The sequence below is a fragment of the Orycteropus afer genome, unplaced genomic scaffold, assembly GCF_000298275.1.
Source record: "Orycteropus afer afer isolate SDZICR_OR568_19922 unplaced genomic scaffold, OryAfe1.0 scaffold00244, whole genome shotgun sequence".
NCBI lineage: Eukaryota > Metazoa > Chordata > Mammalia > Tubulidentata > Orycteropodidae > Orycteropus > Orycteropus afer.
Window position 1 is genome coordinate 2,736,598 of NW_006921831.1, and position 11,685 is coordinate 2,748,282.

The 11,685-nt window shown below is 59.1% G+C and overlaps 1 protein-coding gene across 1 annotated transcript in view; it reads right to left on the reverse strand.

Annotated features, from left to right (window-relative positions):
- The window catches only part of KCNQ1 (potassium voltage-gated channel subfamily Q member 1), a 297,380-nt gene that overhangs the window by 211,606 nt on the left and 74,089 nt on the right, over positions 1 to 11,685 (reverse strand). The window contains exons 4-7 of the mRNA XM_007949332.1: positions 2,253 to 2,379; positions 1,718 to 1,796; positions 1,324 to 1,420; positions 693 to 833 (exon numbers count right to left, since the gene is read on the reverse strand). Of these exons, the coding sequence (XP_007947523.1) occupies positions 693 to 833; positions 1,324 to 1,420; positions 1,718 to 1,796; positions 2,253 to 2,379 (444 nt within the window). The remainder of the gene's footprint in view (positions 1 to 692; positions 834 to 1,323; positions 1,421 to 1,717; positions 1,797 to 2,252; positions 2,380 to 11,685) is intronic.

An 11,685-nucleotide genomic window follows, 5' to 3' on the forward strand; every position in this document is an offset into this window, starting at 1 on the left:
GCCTGAGCTGAGACACCCCCAGTCCCCACCCCCACCATACCCAGGTGGACTCCTCCTGAGCCCACTGCCCCCCAGGGACCCTAATAGCCCCCGGCGCCCCTCCCTGAGTGGCATCAACTCCTAGAAGTTAACACCTCACGTGCCAACTATGGCTTCCTCTGCAGAGTTCAGAGCTGGGAACCGGGAAGCCTTTGGAAAAGGGGGTTGCAGGGCTGGCCTGGACATGGGGACAGCTGGTCTCAGGGCAAGGGTATTTGCCAGAGAATACGGCTTTAGGCAGAGCCATAGTGCAGCGTACTACCAGCCGGAGACCCCAGGGTCAGCCACCCCCTCCCCACGGGCCTGCCTCGCTGAGGTACATGTCAGACAGGACGCAGAGTGGTCAGTCACTGGCCTGAAACACCTAGAACAACAACGGTGTACAGACAGCGTTACGGGGGGCGGGGGGGAGGGGAGCCAAACACCACAACTGTCTTCAAAGCGAAAAGATGAAAGTTCTCAGAACCTCAAGACAGGCCCACCCTCAGCCGGGGCCCTTCCCAGCCATAGGTCCACCAGGCCGGCCCTGCCTGCAGCTCCCCGTGTGAATCTGGGCATGGTGAAGGCGGAAAGTCTGGGACCACCGAGCCCCGTGGGGTGTGAGCCCAGGGCCCGAGCCCGGTTAGGCCCACCTGCCCGGGGACCCCACTCACCACGCCCCACCACAGCGCATCCGCGTAGCTGCCGAATTCCACGTGGCCCGACTCGTTCACGGCGTCCTTCTCGGCCAGGTACACGAAGTAGGAGGAGAAGATGAGGCCCAGGAAGCCGATGTACAGGGTGGTGATCAGCTCCTGGGAGGGGGCAGCAGGCAGCCGGGCGTGCTGGCATCACCACCGTGCCACCACCCGGGTGCCAGGGCTTGCCCATGTGGTGCTGATGGATTGTGTGCACCCACTGACCACCCAGCTGTCTCCCCACGAGGTCTACGAGGGACCTGCGCGGATCCCTGTGAGTGAGGGGGACGGCCCCTTGTCCCGCACAGCTACGCCGGGAAGGCTGCCCTCCCCGGCTGCTCTGCTTGCGTGGTTGGAAATTCTGTGCCCCGGGGACTGCCCCTGCCTGGTGTTTCTCTCATCCTATTTGCCCGATGTTCATGTTTGGGCATGAAGACGTGTGGGTGGCTCACAGCCTGGACACAGGGGCCCTGGGCTCCCTCCCACCACCTGGGTCTGAGCTGCTTAGCCGGGTACAGGAAGTGAATCCTGCCCTGGGCCCGGGGACTGGGCCCGGGTTTGTCCTGCCCGCACCCCAGCGCCTGCCGGCCACACCCCATGTACTCACCTGGCGATGGATGAAGACCACGGATCCCAGCAGCCTCCAGGTGCCACCCTGACGGTCCACGTGGAGCATTCTCAGGATCTGCAGGAAGCGGATGCCCCTACAGAGGGGACATGGGGGCTTGGTGACGGATGCCCCTATGGAGGGGACACAGGGGCATGGGGAACTGACGGCCAGGATGAAGGATGGGACAGGCTAGGGGTGATGGCACCACCAGGGAGCTCACAGAGGGCTGGCCACTGACAGGTCAGCAGAGGGGCCACCCAGGGAACCAGCTCCCTCCTCACTCCCACCCGCCCCCAGCCTGGGTGCTCTCTGCCCAGCCGTGGGAGCTACCTACAGGGCTGCAGCATCCCGGCCCAGGAGAGGGGAGAAGGAGCGCTGGGCACCAGTGTACCTGATGGCCGAGGTGGCGAACACCTGTCCCTTGGAGCCCACACAGAGGACCACCATGGAGGCCACAACCACGATGAGATCTGCAGGGGCAGAAGGGCCGCTGAGTGGGGGCAGGGAGCGCGCGGCCCCATCCTGTCCACCCCGGCACCAGGGGCCCCGCAGATGCCTTGCAGGGAAAGAAAGCCAGTTAGGCTCTGCACCAAGCCCTGGGAGGCACAGAGGAAACCATGCCCCACCCTGGGCCCTGGCACACAGGCTCCCAGAGGCTCTCAGCACTGAGCCGACTGGCCACCCGCCCCCAGGGCTGTGCCGGTCCCAGTTCCACAGGAACCCCTCAGGAGGGAGCCACGAGAGCTAGGACATGTTCAGAGCCGGGCAGAGGCCACCTCTGTGCAGGGTGGCACCTGTGCAGGTGCTTGCCTCACAGTCCTGGCCGTCCCCGGGGAGCAGCCTGGGGCCTTAAGCAGGAACTGCCTGGGGACAGTGTTGTGGGGGCCACCTGGCCAGAGTCTCTGCTCCTCAGAGGCACGACTCACCGATGATGGAAATGGGTTTCCGGGCGAAGCGTAGCCGCCCCCAGACGCCCACATACTTGCTGCGGCAGCCAGCCGACCAGAGGCGCACCACGTACTCCGTGCCGAAGAACACCACCAGGACAATCTCCTGCAGGGACAGGGGCTGGGTGAGCCACTCAGACGCGGACCCGCAAGGAGCAGAGACGGGGGCGGTATGTGCCACACACATCACAGACGGAGGAGGCACCAGGGACACAGATGGGGGCATACAGGTGGGGGTGTCGTGAACTACTCAGATGAGGACCCGCCAGGAGCAGAGGGGCACCGTGCAAACGGGACCTGCAAGGTGCTCAGGCAGGGGTGGCTGTGAGCCACACAGAGGACCCATGAGCTGCATAGGCCGGGGGACCCCATAACCCCTTCACGCTGAGCGCAGCAGGCCTGGGCCCAGGTCTAGGGGTGGAGGCGCCTGGCACACTGCCCTGTCCCCCAGGGGAGTCCTGACTTGGGAGGCTCAGCGTGGAGGGAGCACAAGGTCCCTGGCCCACATGTGGTCTCTGGCCTGACAGCGCAAGCCCCCTCGAGGCCCCTCTGACCACCGAGCCATGCTTCTTCCCGGCCAGCACACACCTGCCTCTGTCAGGAAGGCCCTCGAGGATGCCAGGCTCCACCCCCCTTCTAGCACCCTCCAGCCCCACACTGACTCCAGCCATCTTTCTGGGTAAACTGGGGCCTCCCCGGAATCTTATAAACGCACACGGCCAGCTTTGCTCCAGGAGCGGAGGATAGAGGTAGGGATCGGGCAGCCCCTGTGAGGTGGCTTTAACCACTGTGCCACCAAGGCTTTGATCCCATGTAGGTGCTTCTTAAGGGCGTACAGTGCTCAGGGCAGACCCTCTGTTCTAGTTTAGACAAATTACTGTTGGCTTCGTAAAGACCTCAGGGATATTTTTGGTTTAAGATCTAAAGACAATCTGAGGAACGACGTTGGAGACTCACCCGCCCGCCATGGCTCCAGATGGTCAGGTTCTGTTTGGGGTGTTTGACCACCCCGGCACCTGGCGGGCCCTTGCTGGGCTCTGTAGCTACAGTCTTCGGGTCTTCACAGGCTTTGTTATGGACTGACTTATGTCCCCCAAAAGCCGTCTGTAAACTGTAGCCTCTCCCTGTCTGTGGTTCGATCCCACTTCGGAACGGGCTGTCTCTGCTACATTAACGAGGTGGGATGCATGTGGTGGGCGTGTCTTGAGTCTCTTTTGAGATACGAGAGAGACTAAACAAGCGAGCAGGGCAGAGATGGGGAGAGAGACGCCAAGCCCCATGGGCCTTCCTCCAGAGCCGACGGGAGAAAGCCTTTCCCTGGAGACGCACTCTGGATTCAGACTCCCCGCCTCCTGAACCTGAGACGACAGATCTGTTTGTTAAAGCCCCCACTTGTGGCATTTCTGTGATGGCGGCACTAGACTCTGAGCAGAAAACCAAGGCTTCAGCCCACGGCCCCGGGAAGTTGCTCTGCAGCTGCCCTCGCGTCCTGGGTCTTGACCTGCAGGGCCCGTGGGTAGTTCAGCATCACTGACAGCACATATGATTGACAGACCAACAGCAAAGGCCCCACAGCGTGGGCCTGAACTTCTTACCAGGAAGACAGAGGGGACTACCCCCAAATGTACGGGACTGGCCGACCTGGTGCCACTGTCCAGGCCCTGACTCACGGCGAGCCCGCGCATCACAACAGCTGCTCTGAGGGTTTTCACGGCTGCCACGTCCTGAAGCAGACGGCCAGGCCTTCCCCTGAGGTGTTCCAGGGTACATTCGAACCACCAACCCCTCAGTTAGAGCTCAAGCACTATCCGTGCCTCTGTGAAGGTGGTGGACGCGAGGGTGTCTTCAAGTTGCCTTGAATGCTGTCTCACTGTGCTGCTGCCTCAACACAGGTGTCGGGTGCAGCTGGGCTGCACCTTCCGGAAGGTTCTTCTGACATCCGACACTGATGCTGAAGCCTCGTCATTCGTGAGACACCAACACACCCAAAGGCAGGGAGACGGGGGCCCAGAGAGGGAAAGCAAGCTCAACAGTTCCCAGGAAGGAGCAGTCGTCGACCTCCGTCTTGCAGAGGCTCAGACATGCTGTGTGATTCCTATGTGTTCGCAGAGCTAGTCAGCTGCAGGGGTCACTTGAATTCACATTCATATGCATTTGGCACCCACTTTGGAAAGGTGCTCTGGTGGCGTAGTACCTAAGGCATCTGACTGCTAACCAGAAGGTTGGTGGTTCAAACCCACCACCTACTGCTCAGAAGGAAGGTTGGGCAATCTACTTCTGTAGTGATACTGCTTCGGAAACCCAAGGAGGGGTTGCTGTGAGTTGGGTCCGACTCAACGGCAGTGAGTTTGGAAAGGAGCTCTGGTAGCACGGTGCCTAAGGCATTTGCCTGGTAACCAGAAGGTTGGTGGTTCAAACTCTCTCTTGGGGACAAGCCGGCCCGTCTGTGGTCGTGTTTTCAGGTAACGGCAGGTGTGCCTGAATCTGAGGCATTGAGATGAAAGGTGAAGAGCAGGTGCCGATGGGGGGCAGGGGGGCTGGACGTGGGCCCCTGATTCCCTGCGGGGCCCCACTGCCGCCTGGGAAGGATGAAGGTCAAATGGGCTTTATCTCTTGTTTTGTTTTTATCATAAACAAGTGAATCTCCGCCCTTTGAAGATTCCCAAGGCTCCATGTGCTTTGAACCCCGGAAGCCGTGGGCCCCACATGATTTAGAAGCAGCCGGGGGTCATCGTGCTCAGCTGGGCTGGCGCCCGTGCTGAGCCAAGGATGAAAGGGCTCTGCCCTGTGGTAAGGAAGCCTCCCCGATCCTTATCAGCGGCACCATCATGGCCGCCGTGGGGCCCCCATTGTCCTCCAGAGGAAAAGTTAATTTCATGGAAGACCGTGAGGGGCGGGGGCAGGCACAAAGGGCTGGGCCACTTCAAGTGGGAATCAGGGTTGGGGTGGGGCCACACAGCTGGCTGCTCTGGGCCCGGTGGGCACCAGCCTGAGAGACCCTCTGCCAGGGGCCCTGGGACCATTTGGCCCCCACCCCGGGCAGGGATGCTGGCACTTCCAAGGGGATTAGCCAGGCTGAGAAGGGGGCCTGGAGGCCTGAAGGAGGGGGAGGGTATGCTGGGCCAGCCCAGGTCACTGACGGGGGGCCTGGGTGCTCAGGGGACAGGGTGGGCCTGCCCCTCCCGTCCTGCGGTGCCGGGTGACGGGCCCCAGGGGCTGCGGTTCCCAGCACGAGGTCCAGCTGGGGGAGTGGGCGCCCGGCCTCACTTGGGCGCGAGAAGCCACGGAGCACTGCGCCTGGGCGGGTCAGCTGCCCGAGCGCGATCCAGGCGCCCGGGCTGTCAAAGCGCCCTTTGTCCGGGCCTGCCTGCAGCCAGCTGCTCCCCTACGCCCGCCGTGGGGACATGTGTGGGCACAGCTGGAGCCCCTCGTTCACGCCTGCCTCCTGCGAGCAGCAGCCCCCGCCTGGCCCGGGCTGCTGGGGGCTGTGCTGCGGCTGGACAGGTGAGGCGGATGGGTGGGCCTCACAGGTGAGACGCGGGGGCTCCTGGGCCCTATCCATGAGGTTGGGACAGCCTGGTGAGGACGCAGGGATACGCTGGGAGATGAGAGGGAGCCGCGTGCGCAGGGGTCCACTGCCCCCGGCAGCAGGGGAGCCGCCCTGAGCAGCCCCTCCCCACCCACGCTCTTCGCGCAGGGATCACTGCGGGCACTGCAGCTGCCCTGGCCTGCTGCCCGCGGATGGGCCCTTCTGTTCAGCGCCCCCCGCCCCAGGCAGCTGGTCCCATCAGAGCCCAACCCTGGGCTCCCCAAAGTCTCTGGAAGCTGAGCAGAGACCAAACACGATGCTCACCCCATTTCCGACAATCCCAGGGCAGCAGCGGGGGGTAGCGTGTCGGCCTTGGCTGCCCCAGGTCCCAGCACCGCCTGGGGGTACAACATTCCGGGGCTCGGGAAGCCCCCCAGCTCCAGGCCTGAACTCACCCCCTCACGTGGTCAGCCTGTCCCACCACCACCCAGGCAGCTGTGGGGTTCAGAGCTGCTGGCCGGAGGCCCATCCTCCGGAATCATTTCCACTGAAGATGAGGGCGTTTGGGAGGCACATCCAGGAAGCATCCTCCTCACTCAGGGATGACCCCTGCCACCCCAATTCCCACGAGCACCCCAAGTCACAGCAGCCCCCACATGGAGCGGGACCCCAGGCCCTCCAATCAGCCTGAAGGGGGGGTGCCGCCTCCCGCAGGCGAACAGCCAACTGCCCCACGCGCCCACCCCGAAAGGCAGCTGCGCCTCTCGGCTGACTCTGGGAGGCCATCTTGGGTCCCCCGAGAACCGGCCACACTGGCCAGCTGTCCAGACTCGAGTGGAGCAGGAGAGGTCTAGAGGCTTCCGGTCGCCATGGGGACGGCGCTCCCATCCCAGCAGCTGTCATCTGCGTCCGAGCCCTGGGGAGAGGCTGTAGCACTGTCCCCCCAACACCTGACCCCCTCACAGGTGGCACTGGGCCAGTGGCCACTGCAGACCACCCAGGGCCCTCAGCTGGCTGAAACACAGAGGCGGCACCCTGACTGCCCGTAGCTCCTGCCCAGTGTTACAGACAGAACTGTGTCCCCTGTGTACGTGTGGGAGCCCCGGCCCCTGGGCCTGTGGATAGAGTCCCGCTTAGAAACGTTTTTTTCTGTCACGTGAACGTGGCCTTGTCAGGGCAGGTGTGACCTAAACCCAACCACTGCTTAGTCATAAACAGCAGTGGAGACAGAGACACACTAACAGATGAGACAGACACCAGTGGGTGTCACCAAGGAATCGAGGGACACAGGCTCCTGAAGCCAAAGGAGGCAGGACCGTCCCCAGAGCCCACCGAGCGGGCGAGCCTCCCTTAGAGTGGCGCCTAACTCGGACTTGTGGCCTCCCGACCGGGGCCAGTAGACGTCCACTGTGGTGTCTGTCACAGCAGGGTGAAGATGCTCAGATGCCACGGCTTCACCCCCAGGCAGCCGCAGAGGGCTACACGCGCTTGGGCTCCCTGCTCCTCCTGGGCCCACATTTACCCCATGCCCACCCCAAGGCCGCAGAGAGGCCCCTAAGGCCCCGGAGAGTCCCTGGTCCACCCCAAGGCCGCAGAGTCTCCCCCACCTGCCCTGAGGCCAGAGTCCCCAGCGTCCTTGGCTGGAGCAGGCCCTGGGCGCCCCAGCTAGCAGGCCGAGCTCCAGTATTCACTAGCACCCTGGAAGCTGGAAGGTCTGTCAGTGGGGGCTGGGATGGCCCAGCGTGCAGGCTAGGAGGGCATCCTGCTTGGTGTTCCCAAAGCTGTCAGGGGCCAGGGACGGCCCCCAGCTGGGAAGCAATGTAGGGGTCTCCATGCCCCCGAGCAACCCTGCCCAGCTGGGGTGTGAGGTCTCTGAAGAGCGCTGATACCTGCCACCACTGCCCAGGCCCTACGCAGCAGACAGCAGGAGGCGGCCAGGCAGCCGGCCTGAGGGAAGCCACGGACGGGGGACGGGGGCGCTGACCACCCCTGCAGCCCCAAACATGCTCAGGCCCATTTCTGGGGCCAAGCCCTTTCGTAGTTGTCTGCTTCTGGCCTCTGAATAAAAGCAGCTGCCTGTGGCCCGTTGGGGAGGACCATGGCCCTCAGTCACTTTATTCCACACGCAGGGGCTGCCACTCTTGTGTGTTGACAACTAGTCATGCGTGCTCGGCAGTTGACTGAGGGGCCTCCAGTCCTGGGACAGGAACGGGGAGCCACACGGCCCCTCCACCCAGAGGCACATCTACAGAAAACAGAGCTGGAAGCCCTGGGGGGCAGTTCCACTCTGTCCTCTAGGGGCGCTGTGGGTCAGAATCGACTCCACGGCAGTGGGTGTGGGTTTTGGTTATAAATATACATATCTAGAGGAACTCTGGGAGCTCTGGTAGCATAGTGGTTAAGACACTTGCCTGCTAACCAGACAGCTGGCGGTTCAAACCCACCAGCCACTCCTCTGAAGGAAGGTTGGGCAATCCTACTTCCATAGTGATACTGCCTCGGAAACCCAAGGAGGGGTCGTTATGAATCAGGTTTGACTCGACAGCACATAACAACAAAACAACAACAAGAGGAGCTCTGGTGGTATAGTGCCTAAGGCACTTGACTGCTAACCAGAAGGCTGGTGGTTCAAACCCACCAGCCACCCCTCAGAAGGAAGGTTGGGCAATCTACTTCCACAGAGATACTGCCTTGGAAACCCAAGGAGGGGTTGCTATGAGTCGGATCCGACTCAATGGCAGTGGGTGTGGTTTTTTATTTTTAAAATACGTATCTACTAAACGTACATTTTGCATACATTCAGATATAATCATTTTTGATTTTTTAAAAGGAATAAATCTCCCCGCATGTGGGGAGACAGCACCAGCAAACATGATGGCAGCACCAACAGAGGAGGTGGTAGGACAGCTGCAGAGGTGGCCACGGGCAGTGGGGGAGGGGCTCGGCGGCTGAAGCCTCCTGGAGGGGGAGGGGCCTCTGGAACATTCCTGCCTGACAGCAGGTCCTGCCCAGCCTCGCGGGCGTGAGTCCACAGCCCACATGTTTTCAGGGTTGTGTTTGGTCATCTTTGGACCAGTCATTTCTAACTTTGTTTAGGACATGGTGCGTTCCAGGTGAGTTTGGATTCACTAGTGGTGGTGGCTATGGCCTAGTTGGCACCAATACACGGTGACTTTTTGTACAATAGGACTGTCACCCAGTCTGGCGGTCACCTTGCTGGAGCTACTGTGTCAATCCATCTTGCGGACAGTCCCCCTCGTCTCCACTGACCCTCCACCTGACCAAACATGATGGCCCTCCTTCCTCAGAAAGGGTCCCTGGGGGTCCTTAGCAAGATAGGGCCATTCATATTCAGGCGGCCAACAAACACATGAGGGAATGTTCACCATCATCAGCCATCAGAGAGATGCATGTCAAGACAACAACGAGATACCACCTTGCTCCAGCACTAGTAGCAAAGTTCAACAAGACAGAAAATAACATATGCTGGCAAGGGTGTGGAGAGATTGGGACTCTCATACACAGCTGGGAGGACTGTCAAATGATACAACCACTGTGGAAATCATTTTGGCAATTCCTTAAAAAGTTGAAATTAGAAATACCATTTGACCCAGCCACCCCATTACTAGGTGCATATCCTAAAGAAGTGAGAGCCATGACAAAAACAGACATACACCCATGTTCATAACAGTACTATATACAGTAACAAAGAGATGGAAACAACCTAGGTGCCCATCAACAGAAGAATGGATAACCAAACTATGGTACATACACACAATGGAATACTACACAACCCTAAAGAATAACGGAGAATCTGCAAAACACCGCATAATGTGGATGAACATGGTGCACATTACACTGAGTGGAATAAGTCAATCACAGAAGGACAAATACTATATTAGTCCATTATTGTAAAAGTTAAGGAAAGGTTTATATAAGGAAGGAAACTCTGTTACCTGGGGTAGGGGGGAGGGGAAGGAACATTGCAAAAAAAAATGCATTGACCCATGTCACTTTAGTTTGGTGTACTTCACTGTACATACATTATATTGCAATAAAATGTATTTTTTTAAAAAAGACAGGGCCCTTCATCCTTGTAGGGGCATGTGGGTTACCCCACGCCATGGACAAGTCTGAGCAGATGACGAGCAGAAGCAAAGGCCCAAATGCAGAAACATGGGGGTGCGGTAGAGGAGGACACCCCAGCTCTGAACAGCCAGCCAGGCAGGTGGGGCCTCTCAGAGAGCAGGGCCCGAGCCCCCAATCAGCCATGCAGCAGTGAAGGTGGCCAGGAGTGCAGTGAGCCCCATCAGCCATCTGGGGCGGGGAGCTGGCACTCAGAAACACCACACCCAGCTGTAGACCCCAGGAGCTGCCCTGTGGCAGCTTTGCACATGTTTTGACCCTATTCCCACCTGCACCAGGCAGGGCTACTTCCGTCTGTATGCCAGTTATATGGCCTGTATTTCCAGCCAAGGAGCCCCAGCGCTGAGGGCTTCTAACCCCAAAAGTTACTCCCCAGTGATGGCGCCCTCAGGCTGGTCGAGCTGGAAGAGAAAGGGGCTGGCTGAGGGGATGCTATTTTGATCTGTCCTGAGTGCAGATTCTAAAACCGTCTCCTTTAAGTCTCTACCCAGAACCAGAAGTTCACCAAGCAAATGCGACGCAGGGCTGCTGTCTAATTACCCAGTGGCTGTGCTCCAGGGGCTGCGCCTGGGCCCCTGCCCCGATGTGTTTACTTTAGCCGAGGCCAGAGAGCGCTGGCCCACACCAGTGCTTGGGGGAGAGGAAGACCCGTGTTTATCAAATGCCATACCATTTTGTATGCGTGCGTGTGTGTGTGTGCGTCTGCGTGAGTGTGCAATGCTGATGCGTGTGCACAAACATGTGCATGAGTGCATATGCTTACATGTGCATGCAAGTTGTGCACCACATGTGCTTGTGTTGTGTGAGCAAGCATGGGCATGTGTGTGCATACTTACACGTGTGTGCACATGCACACTGGCATGTGTATTAGCAAGTTGGGCACATGTGTGCTTGCATGTGTGTGAGTAAGCATGCACGTGTGTGTGTGGTTGCATGTGTGATCGTGTACAAGTGTGTACACTTGTATGTGTGAATGAGTGTGTGCACATGTCTGGGGTACGCACACGGGCTGGTCTCATCTGTTGACTGTCAGGGCACTCACTTCCATTCTGCACAACCAGGGATGTCAATGACAGGCCTCCTAGAATGTTTAAGGGACCCAGAGGAAGCTGTGTGTGGCTCCCCCATCTGAAGGGTAATATGTGAACAACTTCAGAAAGACACACGGCGGTTCAGGGATTCTCGAGATTTACAGAGAGGGGAAGGGGAGGACGACTTCCACTGACCTGAGGCCTCTGGTCCTCAACTTCATTCACTGACGAGGGGCTGCCTTCCCAGGTGATGTGCAAGGGGACAAGCACATGCTTGACCTTCTGCCCCAGGCTGGGCCCCACCCCTGGACACTGGGGAGGGCACCCAGCTGGATGGCCGGAAGCACTGAGGCAGAAGGCTGCCCGTCGCATTTTCTCTTGGGGCCCTGCTGAGGGCTGCGTTTGGACATACTGGACAAAGGCTTTATCTCTAACTTTATAAAAAACTCCAACACCTCAACATCAAAACGACAAACAATCTAATTAAAACATGGGCAGAGGACATGAACAGACACTTCACCAAAGAAGATATTCAGGTGGCCGACAAACATATGAAAAAATCTTCATGATCATCAGAGAGATGCAAATCAAAACCACCATGAGATACCATCTCACTGCAAATCAAAACAACAATGAGATACCATCTTGCTCCAGCACTAGTAGCAAAGTTCAACAAGACAGAAAATAACAAATGCTGGCGAGGTTG